The sequence below is a fragment of the Mytilus galloprovincialis genome, chromosome 11, assembly GCF_965363235.1.
Source record: "Mytilus galloprovincialis chromosome 11, xbMytGall1.hap1.1, whole genome shotgun sequence".
Lineage (NCBI taxonomy): Eukaryota > Metazoa > Mollusca > Bivalvia > Mytilida > Mytilidae > Mytilus > Mytilus galloprovincialis.
Window position 1 is genome coordinate 42,151,222 of NC_134848.1, and position 26,215 is coordinate 42,177,436.

At 37.5% G+C, this 26,215-nt stretch overlaps 1 protein-coding gene across 2 annotated transcripts in view; it reads left to right on the forward strand.

The window, feature by feature from the left end:
* Positions 1-26,010, forward strand: part of LOC143052192 (kelch-like protein 24) — a 30,683-nt gene extending 4,673 nt beyond the window's left edge. Inside the window, exons 2-3 of one of the 2 annotated variants that reach the window (XM_076225152.1) lie at positions 20,522-20,588; positions 22,685-26,010. In XM_076225152.1, coding sequence (XP_076081267.1) covers positions 22,703-24,457 — 1,755 coding nt within the window. In that variant the 5' untranslated portion in view covers positions 20,522-20,588; positions 22,685-22,702 and the 3' untranslated portion in view covers positions 24,458-26,010. Of the gene's footprint in view, positions 1-20,411; positions 20,589-22,684 lie in introns of those variants that run through there. The other variant, XM_076225151.1, reaches the window with a different exon arrangement.
* The last annotated feature ends 205 nt before the right edge of the window (positions 26,011-26,215 follow it).

Sequence of the window (26,215 nt, forward strand, 5' to 3'; positions counted from 1 at the left end):
TTGTCCTTTAATGACAATTTTTCACAATTTGTTCATCATATTTGCCAACTTTAAAAAATCTTCTGCTCTGAAACTGCTGAATGGATTTGGATGAAACTTAGCATGATTGTTCCTTAGATTATCCTGCACAAAGTGTGTGCTTCGATTGTTGATCCGTCAAAAAACATGGCCGCCGTTACTTAAAATAGAACATAGGGGTCAAATGCAGTTTTTGGCTTATATCTCAAAAACGAAAGCATTTAGAGCAAATCTGACATGGGGTAAAAATGTTCATTAGGTCAAGATCTATCAGCCCTGAAATTTTCAGATGAATCAAACAAACCATTGTTGGGTTGCTGCCACTTAATTGGTAATTTTAAGGAAATTTTGCAGTTTTTGGTCATTATCTTGAATATTATTATAGATACAGATAAACTGTTAATAGCAAAAATGTTAAGCAAAGTAAGATCTACAAATAAGTCAATTTGACCAAAATTGTCAATTGACCTCTTAAGGAGTTATTGCCCTTTAAAGACTTTTTTCACAATTTGTTCATCATGTTGACTTACTTTAAAAAATCTTCTCCTTTGAAACTGCTGTATCAATTTCAGCCAAACTTAGGCTAAATGAGTTTTAGAGTTTCAGAGTATCTAGTATAAATTTTATATTTCATTTCCTTGTATGTCAAGAAACATAGCTCCTATGGCTAAAATAGAACATAGGAGAAAATGATTTTTTTTTGCTTTTGAAGAAAATAGGACGATTCAAAGAACATTTAAATAAATTGAAAAGCCAAAATAATCATTGATGAGAGATTAAACCAAAAAAATTCAGGTGAGCGATTCAGGCTCTTGAGAGCCTCTTGTTTTAATTGGAGTTATCTTTCTTTGTCCAGAATCAACTTAAATCTTTGTTATATACAATATACAATGTATATTCACTTTTTACTACCAACTGATAAATTAAAATAATCTTTACCATTCAGTGATAACAAGCGGTTTTTTTACATCTTAATATTTTATGATGTATTTAAATGAGTAGTTATTGTTGCAAACTCCATTAGAAATTTTAATTGAGATTAGTTTTGGAATAAGGGAAAGGGGGATGTGATTAAAAAAATTGGGTTCAATTTTTCTCATTTGAAATTTCATAAATAAAAAAGAAAATTTCTTCAAACATTTTTTTGAGAGGATTTATATTCAACAGCATAGTGAATTGCTCTAAGAGAAAACAAAAATTTTAAGTTCATTAGAACACATTCATTCTGTGTCAGAAACCTATGCTGTGTCAACTATTTAATCACAATCCAAATTTAGAGCTGAATCCGGCTTGAATGTTGTGTCCATACTTGCCCCAACCGTTCAGGGTTCAACCTCTGCGGTCGTATAAAGCTACGCCCTGCGGAGCATCTGGTTATGCTCATGTTTTCCTGTGTATTCGCCTCTGTCCTTTCTATACTCCCCTTTGCCTTTTATATGCTGTTGTTGTCCTGTTTATCAGCCTCTGTCTTTTCTATACTCCCCTTTGTCCTTTCTATGCTCATGTTGTCATGTGTATTCACCTCTGTCCTTTCTGTACTCCCCTTTGACCTTTTTATGCTCGTATTGTCCTGTTTATTGGCTTCTGTCCTTTCTATACCCTCCTTTGCCCTTTCTTTGCTCTTGTTGTCCTGTTTATTCGCTTATGTCTTTTTTATACCCCCTTTGCCCTTTCTATGCTCATGTTGTCCTGTGTATACGCCTATGTCCTTTCTATACTCCCCTTTGCCCTTTCTATGCTCATATTGTCCTGTGTATTCGCCTCTGTTCTTTCTATACTCCCATTTGCCCTTTCTATGCTCATGTTGTCCTGTCTTTTCCTCTCTGTCCTTTCTATACTCCCCTTTGCCCTTTTTATGCACTTGTTGTCCTGTGCTTTCGCCTCTGTCTTTTCTATACTCCCCTTTGTCCTTGTTATGCTCATGTGTCCTGTGTATTTGCCTCTGTCCTTTCTATACTCCCATTTGCCCTTTCTATGCTCATGTTGTCCTGTGTATTCGCCTCTGTCCTTTCTATACTCCCATTTGCCCTTTTTATGCTCATGTTGTCTTGTGTATTCGCCTCTGTCCTTCCTATACTCCCCTTTGCCTTTTATATGCTCTTGATGTCCTGTTAATTAGCCTCTGTCTTTTTTATACTCCCCTTTGCCCTTCCTATGCTCATGTTATCCTGTGTATTCGTCTCTGTCCTTTCTGTACTCCCCTTTGCCCTTTTTACGCTCTTATTGTCCTGTTTATTGGCTTCTGTCCTTTCTATACCCTCCTTTGCCTTTCTATGCTCTTGTTGTCCTGTGTATTCGCCTCTGTCCTTTCTATACTCCCCTTTGCCTTTTATATGATGTTGTTGTCCTGTTTATTAGCCTCTGTCTTTTCTATACTCCCCTTTGCCCTTTCTATGCTCATGTTGTCCTGTGTATTCGCCTCTGTCCTTTCTGTACTCCCCTTTGCCCTTGTCATGCTCGTATTGTCCTGTTTATTAGCTTCTGTCCTTTTTATACCCTCCTTTGCCCTTTCTTTGCTCTTGTTGTCCTGTTTATTCGCGTATGTCTTTTTTATACCCCCTTTGCCCTTTCTATGCTCATGTTGTCCTGTCTTTTCCTCTCTGTCCTTTCTATACTCCCCTTTGCCCTTTTTATGCACTTGTTGTCCTGTGCTTTCGCCTCTGTCTTTTCTATACTCCCCTTTGTCCTTTTTATGATCATGGTGTCTTGTGTATTCGCCTCTGTCCTTTCTATACTGCCATTTGCCCTTTTTATGCCCATGTTGTCCTGTGTATTCGCCTCTGTCCTTTCTATACTCCCCTTTGCCTTTTATATGCTCTTAATGTCCTGTTTACTAGCCTCTGTCTTTTCTATACTCCCCTTTGCCCTTTCTATGCTCATGTTGTCCTGTGTATTCACCTCTGTCCTTTCTGTACTCCCCTTTGCCCTTTTTATGCTCTTATTGTCCTGTTTATTGGCTTCTGTCCTTTTTATACCCTCCTTTGCCAATTCTATGCTCTTGTTGTCCTGTTTATTTGCCTCAGTCCTTTCTATACTCCCCTTTGCCTTTTCTATGATCTTGTTGCCCTGTTTATTCTCATCTGGCCTTTCTATACTACCCTTTGCCCTTCCTATGCTCATGTTGTCCTGTGTATTCGTCTCTGTCTTTTATATACTCCCCTTTGCCCTTGATATGCCCTTGTCCTGTTTATTCGCCTCTGTCCTTTCTATACTCCCCTTTGTCTTTTATATGCTCTTGTTGTTCTGTTTATTCGCCTCGGTCTTTTCTATACTCCCCTTTGCCCTTTCTATGCTCATGTTTTCCTGTGTATTCGCCTCTGTCCTTTCTGTACTCTCCTTTGTCTTTTTTACGCTCTTATTGTCCTGTTTATTGGCTTCTGTCCTTTCTATACCCTCCTTTGCCTTTTCTATGCTCATGTTGTCCTGTGTATTCGCCTCTGTCCTTTCTATACTCCCATTTGCCCTTTTTATCCTCATGTTGTCTTGTGTATTCGCCTCTATCCTTTCTATACTCCCCTTTGTCTTTTATATGCTGTTGTTGTCCTGTTTATTAGCCTCTGTCTTTTCTATACTCCCCTTTGCCCTTTCTATGCTCATGTTGTCCTGTTTATTCGCCTCTGTCCTTTCTGTACTCCCCTTTGCCCTTTTTATGCTCGTATTGTCCTTTTTATTGGCTTCTGTCCTTTCTATATCCTCCCTGGCCCTTTCTTTGCTCTTGTTGTCCTGTTTATTCGCTTATGTCTTTTTTATACCCCCTTTGCCCTTTCTATGCTCATGTTGTCCTGTTTATTCGCCTCTGTCCTTTCTATACTCCCCTTTGCCTTAGTATGCTCTTATTGTCTTGTTTATTCGCCTCTGTTCTTTCTATACTCCCATTTGCCCTTTCTATGCTCATATTGTCCTGTCTTTTCCTCTCTGTCCTTTCTGTACTCCCCTTTGCCCTTTCTATGCACTTGTTGTCCTGTGTTTTCGCCTCTGTCTTTTCTATACTCCCCTTTGTCCTTTTTATGCTCATGGTGTCCTGTGTATTCGCCTCTGTCCTTTTTATACTCCCATTTGCCCTTTTTATGCTCATGTTGTCCTGTGTATTCACCTCTGTCCTTTTGGTACTCCCCTTTGCCCTTGTTATGCTCTCTTTGTCCTGTTTATTGGCTTCTGATCTTTCTATACCCTCCTTTGCCTTTCCTATGCTCTTGTTGTCCTGTTTATTCGGCTCTGTCCTTTCTGTACTCACTTTTGCCAATCTATGATCTTGTCCTGTTTAATCGCCTCTGTCCTTTCTATACCCACCTTTGCCCTAGTATGCTTCTTATTTTCCTGTTATTCGTCTCTGTCTTTTCTATACTCCCCTCTGCCCTTTCTATGCTCATGTTGTTCTGTGTGTTTGCCTCTTTCCTTTCTATACTCGCCTTTGCCCTTTTAGCTCATGCTGTCCTGTTTATTCGCCTCTGTTATTTCTATACTCCCCTTTGCTCTTTATATGCTCATCTTGTCTTGTGTTTTCGCTTTTGTCCTCTCTATACTCCCCTTTGTCCTGTCAATGCTCATGTTGTCCTGTTTATTCGCCTCTGTCCTTCCTATACTGCCCTTTGCTTTTTCTATGCTCATTTTGTCCTGTGTATTCGCCTCTGTCCTTTCTATACTCCCCTTGCCCTTTATATGCTCATGTTGTCCTGTTTATTCGCCTCTGTCCTTTCTATACTCCCTTTTGCCCATCTACGCTCTTGTCCTGTTTATTTTCCTCTGTCCTTTCTATACTCCCCTTTGCTCTTGTATGCTCTTATTGTCTTGTTTATTCGCCTCAGTCCTTTCTATACTCCCCTTTGTCCTTTCTATGCTCTTGTTGCCCTGTTTATTCTCATCTGGCCTTTTTATACTACTATTTGCCCTTTCTATGCTCTTATTGTCCTGTTTATTCGCCTCTGTCCTGTCTATACTCCCCTGTGCCTTTCCTATGCTCATATTGTCCTATGTATTCGTCTCTGTCCTTTATATGTATCCTTTGTCCTTTCTATGCTCATGTTGTCCTGTGTATTCGCCTCTGTCCTTTCTATACTCCCCTTTGCCCTTTCTATGCTCATGTTGTCCTGTTTATTCGCCTCTGTCGTTTGTATACTCCCCTTTGTCCTTTCTATGGTCTTGTTATCCTGTCTATTCGTCTCTGTCCTTTCTATACTGCCCTTTGCCCTTTCTACGCTCTTATTGTCCTCTTTTTTCGCCTGTCATTTCTATACTCCCCTTTGCTCTTTCTATGCTCATCTTGTCTTGTGTTTTCGCTTCTGTCCTCTCTATACTCTCCTTTGCCCTGTCAATGCTCATGTTGTCCTGTTTATTCGCCTCTGTCCTTCCTATACTCCCCTTTGCCCTTTATATGCTCATGTTGTCCTGTTTATTCGCCTCTGTCCTTTCTATACTCCCTTTTGTCCATCTATGCTCTTGTCCTGTTTATTTGCCTCTGTCCTTTATATACTCCCCTTTGCTCTAGTATGCTCTTATTGTCTTGTTTATTCGCCTCAGTCCTTTCTATACTCCCTTTGTCCTTTTTATGCTCTTGTTGCCCTGTTTATTCTCATCTGGCCTTTCTATATAACTATTTGCCCTTTCTATGCTCTTATTGTCCTGTTTATTCGCCTCTGTCCTGTCTATACTCCCCTTTGCCCTTCCTATGCTCATGTTGTCCTGTGTATTCATCTCTGTCCTTTGTATACCCCCCTTTGCCCTTTCTATGCTCATGTTGTACTGTGTATTCGCCTCTGTCCTTTCTATACCCCCCTTTGCCCTTTCTATGCTCATGTTGTACTGTGTATTCGCCTCTGTCCTTTCTATACTCCCCTTTGCCCTTTCTATGCTCATGCTGTCCTGTTTATTTGCCTCTGTACTTTCTATACTCCCATTTGCCCTTTCTATGCTCTTGTTATCATGTTTATTCGCCTCTGTCCTTTCTATACTGCCCTTTGCCCTTTCTATGCTCTTATTGTCCTGTTTATTTGCCTCTGTCATTTTTTGGTTAAAAAAGACTTGACTTTGTTTAATTGTTAAATAATCAATGTAATCAATATGTAATCACTTGTATGAAATTGAACTTAATTGTACTGCTCAAATTATTGGGCGTCATAATTGACAATTAAAAGTTTGTATTGTATTGTATTTCTATACTCCGCTTTGCTCTTTCTATGCTCATCTTGTCTTGTGTTTTCGCTTCTGTCCTCTCTTTACTCCCCTTTGCCCTGTCAATACTCATGCTGTCCTGTTTATTCGCCTCTGTCCTTCCTATACTGCCTTTTGCCTTTTCTATGCTCATGTTGTCCTGTGTTTTCGCCTCTGTCCTTTCTATACTACCCTTTGCCCTTGATATGCTCATGTTGTCCTGTTTATTCGCCTCTGTCCTTTCTATACTCCCTTTTGCCCATCTATGCTCTTGTCCTGTTTATTTGCCTCTGTCCTTTCTATACTCCCATTTGCTCTAGTATGCTCTTATTGTCTTGTTTATTCGCCTCAGTCCTTTCTATGATCTTGTTGCCCTGTTTATTCTCATCTGGCCTTTCTATACTACTTTTTGCCTTTTCTATGCTCTTATTGTCCTGTCTATACTCCCCTTTGCCCTTCCTATGCTCATGTTGACCTGTGTATTCGTCTCTGTCTTTTATATACTCCCCTTTGCCCTTTCTATGCTCATGTTGTACTGTGTATTCGCCTCTGTCCTTTCTATACTCCCCTTTGCCCTTTCTATGCTCATGTTGTACTGTTTATTAGCCTCTGTCCTTTGTATACTCCCCTTTGTCCTTTCTATGCTGTTGTTATCCTGTTTATTCGCCTCTGTCCTTTCTATACTGCCCTTTGCCCTTTCTATGCTCTTATTGTCCTGTTTATTCGCCTCTGTCCTGTCTATACTCCCCTTTGCCTTTCCTATGCTCATATTGTCCTATGTATTCGTCTCTGTCCTTTATATGTATCCTTTGTCCTTTCTATGCTCATGTTGTCCTGTGTATTCGCCTCTGTCCTTTCTATACTCCCCTTTGCCCTTTCTATGCTCATGTTGTCCTGTTTATTCGCCTCTGTCGCTTGTATACTCCCCTTTGTCCTTTCTATGCTCTTGTTATCCTGTCTATTCGTCTCTGTCCTTTCTATACTGCCCTTTGCCCTTTCTATGCTCTTATTGTCCTGTTTTTTCGCCTGTCATTTCTATACTCCCCTTTGCTCTTTCTATGCTCATCTTGTCTTGTGTTTTTGCTTCTGTCCTCTCTATACTCTCCTTTGCCCTGTCAATGCTCATGTTGTCCTGTTTATTCGCCTCTGTCCTTCCTATACTCCCCTTTGCCCTTAATATGCTCATGTTGTCCTGTTTATTCGCCTCTGTCCTTTCTATACTCCCTTTTGTCCATCTATGCTCTTGTCCTGTTTATTTGCCTCTGTCCTTTCTATACTCCCCTTTGCTCTAGTATGCTCTTATTGTCTTGTTTATTCGCCTCAGTCCTTTCTATACTCCCTTTGTCCTTTTTATGCTCTTGTTGCCCTGTTTATTCTCATCTGGCCTTTCTATACAACTATTTGCCCTTTCTATGCTCTTATTGTCCTGTTTATTCGCCTCTGTCCTGTCTATACTCCCCTTTGCCCTTCCTATGCTCATGTTGTCCTGTGTATTCATCTCTGTCCTTTGTATACCCACCTTTGCCCTTTCTATGCTCATGTTGTACTGTGTATTCGCCTCTGTCCTTTCTATACCCCCCTTTGCCCTTTCTATGCTCATGTTGTACTGTGTATTCGCCTCTGTCCTTTCTATACCCCCCTTTGCCCTTTCTATGCTCATGTTGTACTGTGTATTCGCCTCTGTCCTTTCTATACTCCCCTTTGCCCTTTCTATGCTCATGCTGTCCTGTTTATTTGCCTCTGTACTTTTTATACTCCCATTTGCCCTTTCTATGCTCTTGTTATCATGTTTATTCGCCTCTGTCCTTTCTATACTGCCCTTTGCCCTTTCTATGCTCTTATTGTCCTGTTTATTTGCCTCTGTCATTTCTTGGTTAAAAAAGACTTGACTTTGTTTAATTGTTAAATAATCAATGTAATCAATATGTAATCACTTGTATGAAATTGAACTTAATTGTACTGCTCAAATTATTGGGCGTCATAATTGACAATTAAAAACTTTGTATTGTATTGTATTTCTATACTCCGCTTTGCTCTTTCTATGCTCATCTTGTCTTGTGTTTTCGCTTCTGTCCTCTCTTTACTCCCCTTTGCCCTGTCAATACTCATGTTGTCCTGTTTATTCGCTGCTGTCCTTCCTATACTGCCCTTTGCCTTTTCTATGCTCATGTTGTCCTGTGTTTTCGCCTCTGTCCTTTCTATACTACCCTTTGCCCTTGATATGCTCATGTTGTCCTGTTTATTCGCCTCTGTCCTTTCTATACTCCCTTTTTCCCATCTATGCTCTTGTCCTGTTTATTTGCCTCTGTCCTTTCTATACTCCCATTTGCTCTAGTATGCTCTTATTGTCTTGTTTATTCGCCTCAGTCCTTTCTATGATCTTGTTACCCTGTTTATTCTCATCTGGCCTTTCTATACTACTATTTGCCTTTTCTATGCTCTTATTGTCCTGTCTATACTCCCCTTTGCCCTTCCTATGCTCATGTTGTCCTGTGTATTCGTCTCTGTCTTTTATATACTCCCCTTTGCCCTTGATATGCTCATGTTGTCCTGTTTATTCGCCTCTGTCCTTTCTATACTCCCTTTTTCCCATCTATGCTCTTGTCCTGTTTATTTGCCTCTGTCCTTTCTATACTCCCATTTGCTCTAGTATGCTCTTATTGTCTTGTTTATTCGCCTCAGTCCTTTCTATGATCTTGTTGCCCTGTTTATTCTCATCTGGCCTTTCTTTACTACTATTTGCCTTTTCTATGCTCTTATTGTCCTGTCTATACTCCCCTTTGCCCTTCCTATGCTCATGTTGTCCTGTGTATTCGTCTCTGTCTTTTATATACTCCCCTTTGCCCTTTCTATGCTCATGTTGTACTGTTTATTCGCCTCTGTCCTTCCTATACTGCCCTTTGCCTTTTCTATGCTCATGTTGTCCTGTGTTTTCGCCTCTGTCCTTTCTATACTACCCTTTGCCCTTGATATGCTCATGTTGTCCTGTTTATTCGCCTCTGTCCTTTCTATACTCCCTTTTTCCCATCTATGCTCTTGTCCTGTTTATTTGCCTCTGTCCTTTCTATACTCCCATTTGCTCTAGTATGCTCTTATTGTCTTGTTTATTCGCCTCAGTCCTTTCTATGATCTTGTTGCCCTGTTTATTCTCATCTGGCCTTTCTATACTACTATTTGCCTTTTCTATGCTCTTATTGTCCTGTCTATACTCCCCTTTGCCCTTCCTATGCTCATGTTGTCCTGTGTATTCGTCTCTGTCTTTTATATACTCCCCTTTGCCCTTTCTATGCTCATGTTGTACTGTGTATTCGCCTCTGTCCTTTCTATACTCCCCTTTGCCCTTTCTATGCTCATGTTGTACTGTTTATTAGCCTCTGTCCTTTGTATACTCCCCTTTGTCCTTTCTATGCTGTTGTTATCCTGTTTATTCGCCTCTGTCCTTTCTATACTGCCCTTTGCCTTTTCTATGCTCTTATTGTCCTGTTTATTTGCCTTTGTCATTTCTTGGTTAAAAAAGACTTGACTTTGTTTAATTGTTAAATAATCAATGTAATCAATATGTAATCACTTGTATGAAATTGAACTTAATTGTACTGCTCAAATTATTGGGCGTCATAATTGACAATTAAAAAGTTTGTATTGTATTGTATTTCTATACTCCGCTTTGCTCTTTCTATGCTCATCTTGTCTTGTGTTTTCGCTTCTGTCCTCTCTTTACTCCCCTTTGCCCTGTCAATACTCATGTTGTCCTGTTTATTCGCTTCTGTCCTTCCTATACTGCCCTTTGCCTTTTTTATGCTCATGTTGTCCTGTGTTTTCGCCTCTGTCCTTTCTATACTACCCTTTGCCCTTGATATGCTCATGTTGTCCTGTTTATTCGCCTCTGTCCTTTCTATACTCCCTTTTTCCCATCTATGCTCTTGTCCTGTTTATTTGCCTCTGTCCTTTCTATACTCCCATTTGCTCTAGTATGCTCTTATTGTCTTGTTTATTCGCCTCAGTCCTTTCTATGATCTTGTTGCCCTGTTTATTCTCATCTGGCCTTTCTATACTACTATTTGCCTTTTCTATGCTCTTATTGTCCTGTCTATACTCCCCTTTGCCCTTCCTATGCTCATGTTGTCCTGTGTATTCGTCTCTGTCTTTTATATACTCCCCTTTGCCCTTTCTATGCTCATGTTGTACTGTGTATTCGCCTCTGTCCTTTCTATACTCCCCTTTGCCCTTTCTATGCTCATGTTGTACTGTTTATTAGCCTCTGTCCTTTGTATACTCCCCTTTGTCCTTTCTATGCTGTTGTTATCCTGTTTATTCGCCTCTGTCCTTTCTATACTGCCCTTTGCCCTTTCTATGCTCTTGTTATCATGTTTATTCGCCTCTGTCCTTTCTATACTGCCCTTTGCCCTTTCTATGCTCTTATTGTCCTGTTTATTTGCCTCTGTCATTTCTTGGTTAAAAAAGACTTGACTTTGTTTAATTGTTAAATAATCAATGTAATCAATATGTAATCACTTGTATGAAATTGAACTTAATTGTACTGCTCAAATTATTGGGCGTCATAATTGACAATTAAAAACTTTGTATTGTATTGTATTTCTATACTCCGCTTTGCTCTTTCTATGCTCATCTTGTCTTGTGTTTTCGCTTCTGTCCTCTCTTTACTCCCCTTTGCCCTGTCAATACTCATGTTGTCCTGTTTATTCGCCTCTGTCCTTCCTATACTGCCCTTTGCCTTTTCTATGCTCATGTTGTCCTGTGTTTTCGCCTCTGTCTTTTCTATACTACCCTTTGCCCTTGATATGCTCATGTTGTCCTGTTTATTCGCCTCTGTCCTTTCTATACTCCCTTTTTCCCATCTATGCTCTTGTCCTGTTTATTTGCCTCAGTCCTTTCTATACTCCCATTTGCTCTAGTATGCTCTTATTGTCTTGTTTATTCGCCTCAGTCCTTTCTATGATCTTGTTGCCCTGTTTATTCTCATCTGGCCTTTCTATACTACTATTTGCCTTTTCTATGCTCTTATTGTCCTGTCTATACTCCCCTTTGCCCTTCCTATGCTCATGTTGTCCTGTGTATTCGTCTCTGTCTTTTATATACTCCCCTTTGCCCTTTCTATGCTCATGTTGTACTGTGTATTCGCCTCTGTCCTTTCTATACTCCCCTTTGCCCTTTCTATGCTCATGTTGTACTGTTTATTAGCCTCTGTCCTTCGTATACTCCCCTTTGTCCTTTCTATGCTGTTGTTATCCTGTTTATTCGCCTCTGTCCTTTCTATACTGCCCTTTGCCCTTTCTATGCTCTTATTGTCCTGTTTATTTGCCTCTGTCATTTCTTGGGTAAAAAAGACTTGACTTTGTTTAATTGTTAAATAATCAATGTAATCAATATGTAATCACTTGTATGAAATTGAACTTAATTGTACTGCTCAAATTATTGGGCGTCATAATTGACAATTAAAAAGTTTGTATTGTATTGTATTTCTATACTCCGCTTTGCTCTTTCTATGCTCATCTTATCTTGTGTTTTCGCTTCTGTCCTCTCTTTACTCCCCTTTGCCCTGTCAATGCTCATGTTGTCCTGTTTATTCGCCTCTGTCCTTCCTATACTGCCCTTTGCCTTTTCTATGCTCATGTTGTCCTGTGTTTTCGCCTCTGTCCTTTATATACTCCCGTTTGCCCTTTATATGCTCATGTTGTCCTGTTTATTCGCCTCTGTCCTTTCTATACTCCCTTTTGCCCATCTATGCTCTTGTCCTGTTTATTTGCCTCTGTCCTTTCTATACTCCCCTTTGCTCTAGTATGCTCTTATTGTCTTGTTTATTCGCCTCAGTCCTTTCTATGATCTTGTTGTCCTGTTTATTCTCATCTGGCCTTTCTATACTACCCTTTGCCCTTGATATGCTCTTGTCCTGTTTATTCGCCTCTGTCTTTTCTATACTCCCCTTTGCCTTTTCTATGCTCATGTTTTCCTATGTATTCGCCTCTGTCCTTTCTGTACTCCCCTTTGCTCTTTTTATGCTCTTATTGTCCTGTTTATTGGCTTCTGTCCTTTCTATCTATACCCTGCTTTGCCTTTTCTTTGCTCTTGTTGTCCTGTTTATTCGCCTCTGTCCTTCCTATACTGCCCTTTGCCTTTTCTATGCTCATGTTGTCCTGTGTTTTCGCCTCTGTCCTTTATATACTCCCGTTTGCCCTTTATATGCTCATGTTGTCCTGTTTATTCGCCTCTGTCCTTTCTATACTCCCTTTTGCCCATCTATGCTCTTGTCCTGTTTATTTGCCTCTGTCCTTTCTATACTCCCCTTTGCTGTAGTATGCTCTTATTGTCTTGTTTATTCGCCTCAGTCCTTTCTATGATCTTGTTGTCCTGTTTATTCTCATCTGGCCTTTCTATACTACCCTTTGCCCTTGATATGCTCTTGTCCTGTTTATTCGCCTCTGTCTTTTCTATACTCCCCTTTGCCTTTTCTATGCTCATGTTTTCCTATGTATTCGCCTCTGTCCTTTCTGTACTCCCCTTTGCTCTTTTTATGCTCTTATTGTCCTGTTTATTGGCTTCTGTCCTTTCTATCTATACCCTGCTTTGCCTTTTCTTTGCTCTTGTTGTCCTGTTTATTCGCCTCTGTCCTTTCTATACTCCCCTTTGCTCTTTCTATGCTCATGTTGTCCTTTGTATTCGCCTCTGTCCTTCCTATACTCCCCTTTGCCCTTTTTATGCTTTATTGTCTTGTTTATTCGCTTCTGTCCTTTCTATACTCTCCTTTGCCTTTTCTATAATCTTGTTATCCTGTTTATTCGCCTCTGTCCTTTCTATACCCCTTTGCCCTTTATATGCTCATCTTGTCCTTTTTATTTGCCTCTGTACTTTCTTTACTCACCTTTGCCTTTTCTTTGCTCATGTTGTCCTGTTTATTCGCCTCTGTCCTCTCTATACTCTTATATGCTCTTGTTGTACTGTTTATTCGCCTCTGTCCTTTCTATACTCCCCTTTGCACCTTCAATGCTCTCCTTGTCCTGTTTATTTGCAACCTATCCTTTCTAGACTAAATTACTTCTGTCCTTTGTAATATGCCGTCTTTTCTCTCTCTATGGTCCCCTCTGTCCTTTACTTTTCCCTATCTCTTCTCCCTCTGTCAAATCTTTACTCCCTTTTATCTTTTATTATATGCTCTTGTTGTCCTGTTTAATCGCAGTCTGTCCTTTCTAAACTGCCCTTTTATCTTTCTGTCCTTCACTCTGCTGATAATTTTATTTCTCTGCCCTTTCTATATACTCCCTATTGCACTTTCTATGTCTCCTTGTCCTGTTTAATCACTATCTGTCTTTTTCATATTCCCCTTTGTCCTTTATAGGTTTTCGTTGTCCTCTTTATTTGCTATCTGTCCTTTGTGACTAGTTTGCCCTTGCTATGCTCTCCTTGTCCTCTTTATGTGCCTTTTGTACGCTCTTGTTGTCCGACACTTCGCTTTCTATTCTCACCACTGCCCTTTCCATGCTCCAATTTACTCTTTCAAAATCTCTCTGTCCTGTCTGTCCTACACTCAGCCCTTTTGATGACACTGTGTTCTTTCTACGATTCCTTCTGTCCTTGCTATTAACTATCTTCTGCCTTTTCAATTTTCTATACCACTCTGTTCTTATACCCTACACTCTACCCTATATACTCTCCCCATTACCTTGTCTATGCTCTTCTTGTCCTGTTTATTCGCCATTTGTCCTTTTAAAGTCGCTTCTGTCCTTTCTATACCCCCTCTACTCGTTCTATGCTTCCCTCTGTTCTTTCTGTACTACACTTTGCTCTTTCTTTTCTCCCTATGTTATTTATATACTCCTCTTTGTTCTTTCTATGCTATAGTTGTCCTGTTTATTCGTCATCTGTCCTTTCTTAAACGCCCCTTTGCCCTTTCTGTGCTCTTGTTGTCCTTTCCGTCCTTCAATCTGCCTTGCCTATTCATCCTCTAACCTTTCATTACTAGTACTCCCCTTTGTCCTTTCTATTCTCTCGTTATTTATTCACCAACCGTGCTTTCCATATTCCCCTTTACCTTTCTATGATCTTCCTGTTAATTCTGTGCTCCCCTCTTCATTCTGATCTGCATTACATTTTGCTCCCCTCTGCCCTTTATATGCTTCACTCTACCCTTTTAATGTTCCCCTTATGACCTTTCTACACTCCTCCATTACCATAGATATGTTTCCCTCTACAATTGTAATGCTCTCGTCTCTGCCCTTTCTTGCGTCCCTCTAATCTAAGCTATCTATGTTCCCTTCTGTGTCCTTTCTATGCCCCACCTTGTAGGTCTGTTTAATGTCGAGATAAGGAGATGTGATATGCTTTGTATTTAATGAGACAACTATCCATGCACTAAACTTCAAATGAAGTGGATATAATCAATGCATTTTTTTTTAGCCCGAATAAATGGTCAGAAATAAAATCCTGTTAAATATTCGAAAAAAGTTTGTTACCCCCCAAACTGCATATGTATTATCATGATCATGTCATTAGACTATAAACTACTAGTAATCAAAAATACAATTTAAAACCTTGCTACAAAACTGTTGCACTGTTTTGATATACAATCCCTTATGAAAAGAGAAACATTGCTGCAACCTTGCGGTAAGGTTGCAGCAACCTTGCGGCAATCTTTTTAGTTCGCCAGAAGACCTGAAAGTTGTTCACCAGTGTTCGCCGCTAGCAGCGACCTTTTGGCAAACATATGTAAAAGTTTGCCGCAAGGTTGCCGCAAACTCTTAACTTTCTTAAATTTGAAGGAAATTTGTAAACAAACTTTAAAGGAGTCCTAAAGTTTGCTGGAACTTCGCCGCAAACATTATAGCATACTGAGCATGCTCCCTGTACTAAAATCAGACTTCCTGCTTCTTTGAATTTGAAATAGGAGGGATTTTTTAATGTTGGTGTTTTCATGTTAAAAGTAAATGGATGTTATACATTTGTATATGATAGATGTCTGAGTTATATATGATTCAATTAGTTCCTGGAACAGGCCATGCATCATTGATCATCTCTTTGTAAGTTAATTTAGACAGTTTTTGCATGTTAATTTGCTATTATTGGTACAAAAATTATGTCAAAGAACCCCCATTTTGAAATAACGATTGTGTTACACTCTTTTTGCCCTTAGAGAAAGATCATTACAGTTGTAATCTTAAACTTTGTGGATAATGATGTTTTACAGGAAAGGTCTTTAAAACAATTTGTAATTCTATATTGTTTAATCACATTTGTCAGATTTATATTTTAGATATGATTTTATGCTTTATGTTGTAATGCCTTAATCATGTTAATCCCAGTTTCTTTATAATTGGCCTTATGAAGACAGATCTGTTCTTGATTTTTTCATACATATGAATCTGTTAAGAAATTAATCAGCTCATTCTGAATTATGCACTGAGTAAATTTATAAATATACATGTACCTACATTGTTTTTATTGTGGTCACAACTTTTATTTCTCTCTTTCACATTTCTTTAAAAATTTAATTTGATCAGAAGATGAGCAGGTAAATATCAGTTATTGGTCATAATAATTAATTTTGATCCACATGTGCATCATTTTGAATAAGAGGTACAGTTTTGAAAAAAAGAATAAACATATAAAGGTAGTCATAGGGCATCATTATCACTTGATTTGCCAGAAGTTCACCGCAAACTATATAAGGCTTTGAAAGTTTGCCGGAAGTTCACCACAAAAATTGCCAGAAGTTCGCCACAAACTATATAAGGCTATCAGAGTTTGCCAGAGGTTCACCACAAATATTCGCCAGAAGTTCACCACAAACTATTTAAGGCTATCAAACTTTGCGGCAAGTCTGCCGCAACCTTCATTTGCATGGTAAAAAGTCGCGGTGAAGTTGCCGCAAACTATTTGCAGCAACCTTACCGCAGTGTTTGCGGCAGATATGCCGCAACAGTTCGCCAGAAGGCTGATTTTTCAGTAAGGGATAAAGCCCAAACAATGATAGAAGTATTTAACCTTTTAAACGACCTTGACTGGCTATACAGCCCTCGCACGGTCCATTAGCGCAATAAAATGCAGAAATATTCTGCAATGCAGATGACATAAGAATGCCCCCCCCCCCCGAAACCAAAAGAAAAACCAACTTATAGTGATAAATTATAAAAATAATAATTTAAAAAATTAATAAATATGTTCGCCTAAAGAGCGAAAAAAAATCTTCACTGAGAAAAAAAACATAATACCCCCGCCCCCTCTCTCCCAACCTTTTTTATTTCAAGTTAAATGGTTGCTTCCTAAATACTTTTATACATGTACATTTGTGAACATAAATAAAATGTGTATCTATTACTAGATATGTAAATGTATAACTTATCATGGATAGTATATCTTTATGATATTAAGTAGAAATCCCGTATGCTCAGATTGATATGTACCGAGTAACCTCGAAAATGGTACGGTACGTCAATACACACAAGTGTAATTATACGTTTAAGATAAGTGCATGTGTCTGTAATACTAGTATTAAATGTTCCTTTTAAAATGATATATACATTGTAGAATATTGATAGTCTACTAGGATTTCTGATATCTAAATTTCTATTATCGAGTCCCCACATTTAAATACGGTTTGGCATACCGGTATTATACATGTATAAGAGTAAAACCAGCAACCTTGGAGGATTTGGCGGGCGTTTTTTTTTTTATTTAGAAAAAAAAACGAGAATCAAAGCATTGTAGAATTCAAAAGTTTGCATATGAGCAAAACCCATAACGTTTAATCATATGTACGTGTAAAAGGACCCGTCATGATAAAAATTTGTATGTGAAACAGTTCAAAAGAAAAAATCTTAAAAGTCTCTTGACCTGCTGTGAAACGAATACATGAAAGAGTATTTTTTTTTTATCTCTGCATGCTTTGTTTAGAAGTAAATGTCCTACAATTTCTTTTTTTCTGAAATAAATTCAATGAAATTAACATTATGTTATTATCCTACACATTTTCAAAACTCAGAATAAGTCAACACGTTTGGCTGGCTAAACTCGTGGACATAGTGCTTATGGTTCTGCGTTTATGTCCGAAAAAAAATCGAAACGAGAAAAAAAATGATTCATAAAAACGTTTACAATAGCAGTACACAGCTTATTATATATACAGTTTATGACAGAAGCTTTATAAACTGTTACACTTGTAAATATATTGAAGCAAAGTCAATTTCAGAAAGTAGATTGTTTTATATAAAAATATCAATATAACTGGTTAGGTGTTCAATTATACACATTTTAGGATACATCCATGGCGTGCTTAATCAAGGAATCTAAACGAACTTAGCGGACGAATACATCCTAATCCATACAGTTGTGCCCGATTTTGAAGTTAACTCACTGCCATCAACTAAAACACTAAAATTTGTAATAAAACTCACTCAATTTAGGAAAACAGATTGTTTTATATAAAAATATCAAGTAAAGCTGGATAGCATGGTTAGGCGATCACACATATTGGTCCACTATATGAAGGATTCATTTCTAACGAACTTATCGGACAAACAAATCCACCCATATACAGCATGTACAGTTGTATGCCCGATTTTTATACGACCGCAAAATTTGAAAAATTTTTCGTCGTATATTGCTATCACGTTGGCGTCGGCGTCGTCGTCGTCGTCGTCGTCGTCGTCGTCGTCGTCGTCGTCGTCGTCGTCGTCCGGCGTCCGAATACTTTTAGTTTTCGCACTCTAACTTTAGTAAAAGTGAATGGAAATCTATGAAATTTTAACACAAGGTTTATGACCACAAAAGGAAGGTTGGTATTGATTTTGGGAGTTTTGGTCCCAACATTTTAGGAATTAGGGGCCAAAAAGGGCCCAAATAAGCATTTTCTTGGTTTTCGCACTATAACTTTAGTTTAAGTTAATAGAAATCTATGAAATTTTGACACAAGGTTTATGACCACAAAAGAACGGTTGGGATTGATTTTGGGAGTTTAGGTTTCAACAGTTTAGGAATTAGGGGCCAAAAAAGGGCCCAAATAAGCATTATTCTTGGTTTTCGCACAATAACTTTAGTTTAAGTAAATAGAAATCAATGAAATTTAAACACAATGTTAATGACTACAAAAGGAAGGTTGGTATTGATTTTGGGAGTTTAGGTCCCAACAGTTTAGGAATTAGGGGCCAAAAAGGAACCCAAATAAGCATTTTTCTTGGTTTTCGCACCATAACGTTAGTATAAGTAAATAGAAATCTATGAAATTTAAACACAAGGTTTATGACCATAAAAGGAAGGTTGGTATTGATTTTGGGAGTTTTGGTCCCAACAGAATAAGGGGCCCAAAGGGTCCAAAATTAAACTTTGTTTGATTTCATCAAAATTGAATAATTGGGGTTCTTTGATATGCCGAATCTAACGGTCATGACTGTGTATGTAGATTCTTAACCTTTGGTCCCGTTTTCAAATTGGTCTACATTAAGGTCCAAAGGGTCCAAAATTAAACTTAGTTTGATTTTGACAAAAAATGAATCAGTTAGGTTCTTTGATATGCTGAATCTAAAAATGTACTTAGATTCTTGATTATTGGCCCAGTTTTCAAGTTGGTCCAAATCGGGGTCCAAAATTAAACTTTGTTTGATTTCATCAAAAATTGAATAAATGGGGTTCTTTGATATACCAAATCTAACTGTGTATGTAGATTCTTCATTTTTGGTCCTGTTTTCAAATTGGTCTACACTAAAGTCCAAAGGGTCCAAAATTAAACTTAGTCTGATTTCAACAAAAATTGAAATCTTGTGGTTCTTTGATATGCTGAATCCAAAAATGTACTTAGATTTTTTATTATGGGCCCAGTTTTCAAGTTGGTCCAAATCAGGATCTAAAATTATTATATTAAGTGTTGTGCAATAGCAAGTCTTTTCAATTGCACAGTATTGCGCAATGACAAGAAATATCTAATTGCACAATATTGTGAAATAGCAAATTTTTTTTTAATTAGAGTTATCTTTCTTTGTCCAGAATAGTAAGCAAGAAATATCTAATTGCAAAATATTGTGCAATAGCAAGATTTTTTTTTTAATTGGAGTTATCTTTCTTTGTCCAGAATCAACTTAAATCTTTGTTATATACAATATACAATGTATATTCACTTTTTACTACCAACTGATAAATTATAATAAATAACATTCAGTGATAACAAGCAGTTTTTTTTACATCTTAATATTTTATGATGTATTTAAATGAGTAGTTATTGTTGCAAACTCCATTAGAAATTTTAATTGAGATTAGTTTTGGAATAAGGGAAAGGGGGATGTGATTAAAAAAATTGGGTTCAATTTTTCTCATTTGAAATTTCATAAATAAAAAAGAAAATTTCTTCAAACATTTTTATGCCCCACCTACGATAGTAGAGGGGCATTATGTTTTCTGGTCTGTGCGTCCGTCCGTCCGTCTGTCCGTTCGTTCGTCCGTCCATTCGTCCGTCCGTCTGTCCCGCTTCAGGTTAAAGTTTTTGGTCAAGGTAGTTTTTGATGAAGTTTAAGTCCAATCGACTTCAAACTTAGTACACATGTCCCCTATGATATGATCTTTCTAATTTTAATGCCAAATTAGAGTTTTTACCCCAATTTCACGGTTCACTGAACATGGAAAATGATAGTGCGAGTGGGGTATTCGTGTACTGAGGACACATTCTTGTTTTGAGAGGATTAATATTCAACAGCATAGTGAATTGCTCTAAGAGAAAACAAAAATTTTAAGTTCATTAGAACACATTCATTCTGTGTCAGAAACCTATGCTGTGTCAACTATTTAATCACAATCCAAATTTAGAGCTGAATCCAACTTGAATGTTGTGTCCATACTTGCCCCAACTGTTCAGGGTTCAACCTCTGCGGTCGTATAAAGCTACGCCCTGCGGAGCATCTGGTTAAATTTACTGCAACCATCTACAAATGTATAAACACTTGTAAATTTGATATATTGAAGCTCTCTCAATTTACATCATTTAGGAAAATAGATAAAAATAAAAAAAAATAAAGTACAGTAAGTTTGGTGTTCACATATTCATCGTTTGGGATATATTGGTCCGCTTAATCACGGATTCTATACGAACTTATCGGACAAACAAATCCACATCTATACAATTGTATGCCCGATTTTAAAATTTACTACAACTTTCCATAAACACTTGTAACTATAATACGAATGTAGCTAGGGTCATTGAATCATTTTACATCTAACAAAGCATACATCACCGGATATACTTGTATTTTGACTTCCTCCCTCCTCGTTCTATCAAGCTTCACAATAATATTTCCTGATTTACCATGGATGTTTTAGGCAGTTGGTTGTAAATATTTGTTCTGATGAAAAGTTTTCGTTCCAGGTTGTCCACGCGGAGTAGAGGTTCCTCTATACGAGGCGTGGGCGAGGATGCAGAAATTTCATTAAGGGTGAGTTAGTTAAATGTTACATGATAAGTGGGCAAAGGTTATAAAACAGACAAAAAGACAAAAAGAATGCTTCTCACTGATGATGCTTCTGTCTTCATCAGATAAAGAGTCAGAAACGATTGAACTTTAGCTATAAGTATCCAGCCTTTCGCAGGGGCATACTGAATTACAAAAATAAGAAATTGTGTACGATTGCCAATGAAACAAGTCTTCACAAGATACCTAATGACACAAACATTAACTATGGGTCAGATTATGGCCTTCAACAATGAGTAATGGCCATACCGCATGGTCAGCTATAAAAAGACAATTTAATTGTTTCTCATGTTGACAATTTCTCTTGTTTGGCTTTATAAACATTTTGATGTAAGCGTCACTGGTGAGTTGTGTAGACGAAACGCACGTCTGGCGTAAAATTATATGTTGTGTAAAAAGCTTTATCTTTTTTATAATGAAAGATCCAATTATTTTCAATTTGTTTTCGTCCCAATATGCATGTAATATTTGTAACTGGACTTACGAGTTAAACACCGTCATCATCGTCTCTTCATTTCGAAGATTTCTTGATCTCAAATTGACTATATACTTTTAAATGTATTACACGGCTTAATACTCCCGCCAATAGTAGGATCTAAGTTAAAAGAAATTGAAAATGGTCGATGGTCACGTGCTGGCGCGCTCGTAGGAGATCGTGGGATTCGATCCGCACCTAGGTCATCCAAAGACCTTTAAATTAGCGTTTATAAAATTCATTTGCGAATCATGCCATATTTTAGAAATCGGAGAAAAGATTGGTCGACTCGGAATCGAAATAAGGCTATGGTGTAGAATGGTATATTTATATTCAGTTAGACTTCCGAATAAGCATAATGATACTTGCTACTGGACGTTAAACAGTCCTGTCTCAATCAAAGAAAATGGGACAAATTAAACATACAATTAGGAACTTTATTTTAAAATGTGAATAGCCATATCTATACAATTTAAAATGTGAATATCCATATCTATATATTTATATAAATATATTGTATAAACATACTCAAACCCGACGGAAACTGGGTCTGTTTCCTTATATTGATTATATATATATATGTATAAATAGTTTTGTTTACAACTTGCAGCTTCACCCTTTTAGGTCAAGGACATCGTATTGAAGGAAGTCATAAATTTTAACACAATAATTATTGTTAACGATTGATCAACGTTCGACCATGAATATCCTTCCGATTACAATCACTTCGATTGTATCATGTCTAATTCCTGGAATAGTGTTTTTTTTTTAACGAAAACTGAATAATTATGGAAAATTCTAGTTTAAAAAAGTTCGTCGACTTTGTACTTTGTTTTTAATTTGAAACGAAAATATAAACAGCTAGCTGGTGCCCTGTAAGTGTCTATCTCAATAGTAACTTCAATGTCTTGCTTATGTTTTGTCTCGCCTGCGTCGAAATTCGCTATGGCGAGACATTTAAAGTGTTATATCGGCGTCGGAGGCGAGGTAAAAAAAAATGTTCTGTACTGAACAGACACGCTAAACTGAAATGTTTACTTGCTTCTTCAAAAGGAAACAGTCCAAAGCCGGAAGGCAAGTTACCTGACCGGGAAACATTATTCTGATACTGAGCTGACCAGTGTTTGCTCTTACTCCATGATGGCGCGTGCTTAGTTTAGAAGCAGCAAATACCAATTTTAAAGTTGTAGGTTTGAACTTGCAGGGTTAGAACCAACAATCTCCCGAACACAGGGGAGGTTACATTGCTTTGATATATATTTGACATATCATTTACGAACAACAGAAACTCAACAAATGTCGGGCATTGTCATACACTAGTCCGTCTATCCTACATAGTGTACGAAGGACTAATACAATGACAAAGAGATGTTTAGTTTTAAACATATTTATCTATAGTGGATTGGGAAAAAAGTTTTTGCAACTTATATTGAGTATAGATATGTTTAGTTATTAACATTTTGTCATGTATCTGCCGAAGATAACATGACAGGGTTTATACAACTACAAAGCAAACTTCAGCAATGAGCAAAACAATTACTGATGTTTTGAATTTTTTATTGAATTTTCCTTTTTTTTATTTTAGGATATTTGTGATACAAGCATGTCATCACAAGTGATTATCTCCCCTGAGAAGGTTTACTCCACGGGACTACTCGAAGGTATCCAACGTCTATGGAATACTGGAGATCATTCAGATGTCATAATTCTGGTGGGAGAGAAGACATTCAAATGTCACAAATTTATGTTGGCAGCAGTATCCACATACTTCGACGCCATGTTTTCTTCAGGCATGCGCGAAAGTGTAAGTGGTGAAGTGACTTTTCCGGAAATGGATCCTGATCTGTTTGATTGCGTGATTAAGTTTGTTTACAGCGGCGATATTGAACTCACGATAGACAATGGCGTCGAAATTCTCAGTATTGCATCCGTTTTGCAAATCAAAATGCTACAGCAAATTTGTGAAGATTTTCTCTATCCACATATAACCTCCGAAAATTGTTTAAAAATTTGGAAACTTGCTTCATTTCATGACTGCCATAACCTTGCTAACCATGCAATAAAAATCGTTGCTGCGAACTACCAAGAAATTCGTAAAACTAGTGACTTTGTTGAATTAGAAGGCAAAGAGCTTGCGAGTATAATGAAAGAGGACAACTTACAAACCGATAGCGAGGATCGACTCTGTGATACAGTTTTCCAGTGGCTTGAACACGATTTAGAAAAACGGAAGAAATTTTGCGGCAATCTTTTCGAAAACATTCGCCTGTCTTTCCTAAATCCGGAATATTTACTAACAATCGAGGACCGACATGACTTTCTCAAAGATGATTTAGAGACAATGAAATACATCAACGAAGCAAAGAAATACCATCTTCTACCTGCTCGACAGCAGGACATTTGCAACAAGCAGACACGATATCGTCTGTCGTCTGGAACAGAAGAAGTGGTTGTCCTCTTAGGAGGATGTGAATCAACAACTCCACCGTACATCAGAAGTCTGCAGGTCATATGTTACAGTTTCCAGAGTAAGGAATGGTTTGAGTTATCTGCCCTTCCTTATGATCCTGGTATAGAGTTTGCATCATGCACTTACAAGAATGATATTTTCGTGTCAGGTGGGGGGTCAATGCAAAATTGCCTTCTGAGATACGACGCAGACAAGAACAAATGGGTTCAAATGGCAACGATGAAAAGCGGAAGGCGCCGACATTCTGTCGTTGCTGTAACTGGTGGCCTTTATGCCTTAGGCGGATACGACAACAAATTAGAAGATGGTTCGCGCATGCTCTCAAGTATCGAGTTGTACGACATCCGCGAAGACGAATGGTCAGAAGTAGGTCAACTACCAATTGCAATTAGTTCATTTTCAGCAGCAGTGGTTGGTGAGAGTATTTATACCTTCGGAGGTGAAAAGAACGATCGGAAAGACACCGCTTTCATTCAGTGCTTTGATACACGCATGCGTCAGTCATGTAAGCTTGATGCCAAAATTCCAATGGCTTGTAAGCTTACACGTTCCGTTACTGTTAACAGTAGAGTGTTCCTGATTTTCTATGATGGCCGTGTAGTTGAGTTTTGCAAAGACACAAAAGAAAGTAGGAAAACGTATTGCCGAACCGTTGGTAGACTAACAGCCTATCAGAGAATTCATTTCGGCGTCATTCATTACCAAGGTAACATTATCGTTCTTGGTGGCGAAATTGAAAGTAATACGCTTTGTAAAGATCTAATAATGTTTGACCCTTCAACTTCTGGATGTACGACATTAAGCGACACACTTCCGGCACCAAGACTGATTGACGGCTGCGTCAAAATAGCTGCGCTAAAAAAGCACATGAAACCTTTGCAAAAATGAAACAATCCGTGTTTTACTTGTGATAGAGAACGTAAATGTAGATTGGTGATATTGCAACTAAATGGCTTCTATTTTGTCAGTACACAACACTCTATGCATGATTTTATTTTTGAATTTATATTTGCCATTTTTCTTTGAATTTGAATTCGTTATTGTTTTTTACAACTTCTTTATCAATATTGTTTATGAACATAATGAATGATATAACTGATTTTTTTTTCATATATACACATGTGCATTGCTGGATCAATTTGCATCCTTTTCAATTCTGATCGTCTGCATGTTCATCGTGCAGTCGCATGCCACGTGACTTGTATGGCGCATATTTCCCGTTTTAAAAATTATTAAGTCCCATAAATTTCGCTCATTGTCATTTTTTAAAAACATTGACTTATTTGATCCTACAGTAGCTATTTATTTATAAGGTGAAAAACACGTATTGTCTTGGATATAATTGGTGTTTGTTGTACTCGGCAAGTCTGGCATTTGTACCTGTTTTAAACATAAAGAACTAGAGGAAAGAAATGTGTGCCAATAGATCGGTTAAATTACATTTATTTTATCTTGTGTATAATACATGGAAAAGTTTCAATTTTTAGAGACTGGAAAAAAGCTTTTATTTTTTTAATAAAATAAATAAAATAGAGTGAATGAATGAATGAAAAACAAATCATGTACTCTATAACCGGAAACATTTAATTTACTTGATTGTATCTTTTTCCTTTCAACATGTTTAAAAAGATTTTTAAAGGTGGTACCTAACACTACAGGGAGATAACTATGTAAAATCAGCTAAACGTTTTAATTACATTGTGGTATTAAGGGAATATTAAGCTTCTCAATGATCAATATTAGTGTTTGTAAAACTGCTATCTAACCAGTGAATTTTTTCTGATAAAATGGTTGGTTCAATTTTGAAATTTTTATATTCTTTTTATAGCCTTCATATACATGATATATGAGATCTCTGTTGTCTTTTTATAATGTTTCATGATGTCATATGATTTTTTATTTTAATGTTTATCATGTTTGTTAACCGTGGGGAGCAGTCATTTGATGAATTTTAAGATGGTCACAGCATGGAAGAGGGAAGGTGGAGAAGTTGTTGCATTGAAATGTGTCTTCTAAATTTGTTTTTAATATCTATATTTGATTTAAAAAAGATAAATCGTGGTTCCTTGTTTGTTTGGATAAGTGTAAGGGTAAATTAAAATAGACACTAAAAAAGACTTTTATCATACATACTGAAATATTTTCCACTGCACATTTTGCAACCAACAATAAATTAATCACACATGTACCGTTGTGGGAATCCGGTGCATGCTACTAACACTTCTCCCTTTTGCATAAAATGGAACTTTCGAGTAGTGCTTTTTTGTCTAAAATGTAATGTTGTATATACACACAGATATTTGTATACAGAACTTGAATTATTCAGAACAATTTACACAAACACTTCGATGGCCTTAATTTAAAGATTTTTTAATATTACTTTTTTATTTATTAACTTTTACATTTTGTATCGTTAAAAAGTAATAAATATGGAAACGGAAGTCTTTATCGTCTGTTTACTGATCATGCAGCTGGTTGTCGGAGCATACAGGGAGTTTCCATGGTACTTTTTCCTCTAGAAAATAAAAAAAAATTGTGGACACAAAATCATGCATATTGCTTAAAAACCAAACATCCAGCGCTTTTATTGATGAACCTCATCTCAAAATCAAAACTTCATATGGCCTTCAACAATGGGACAAATAA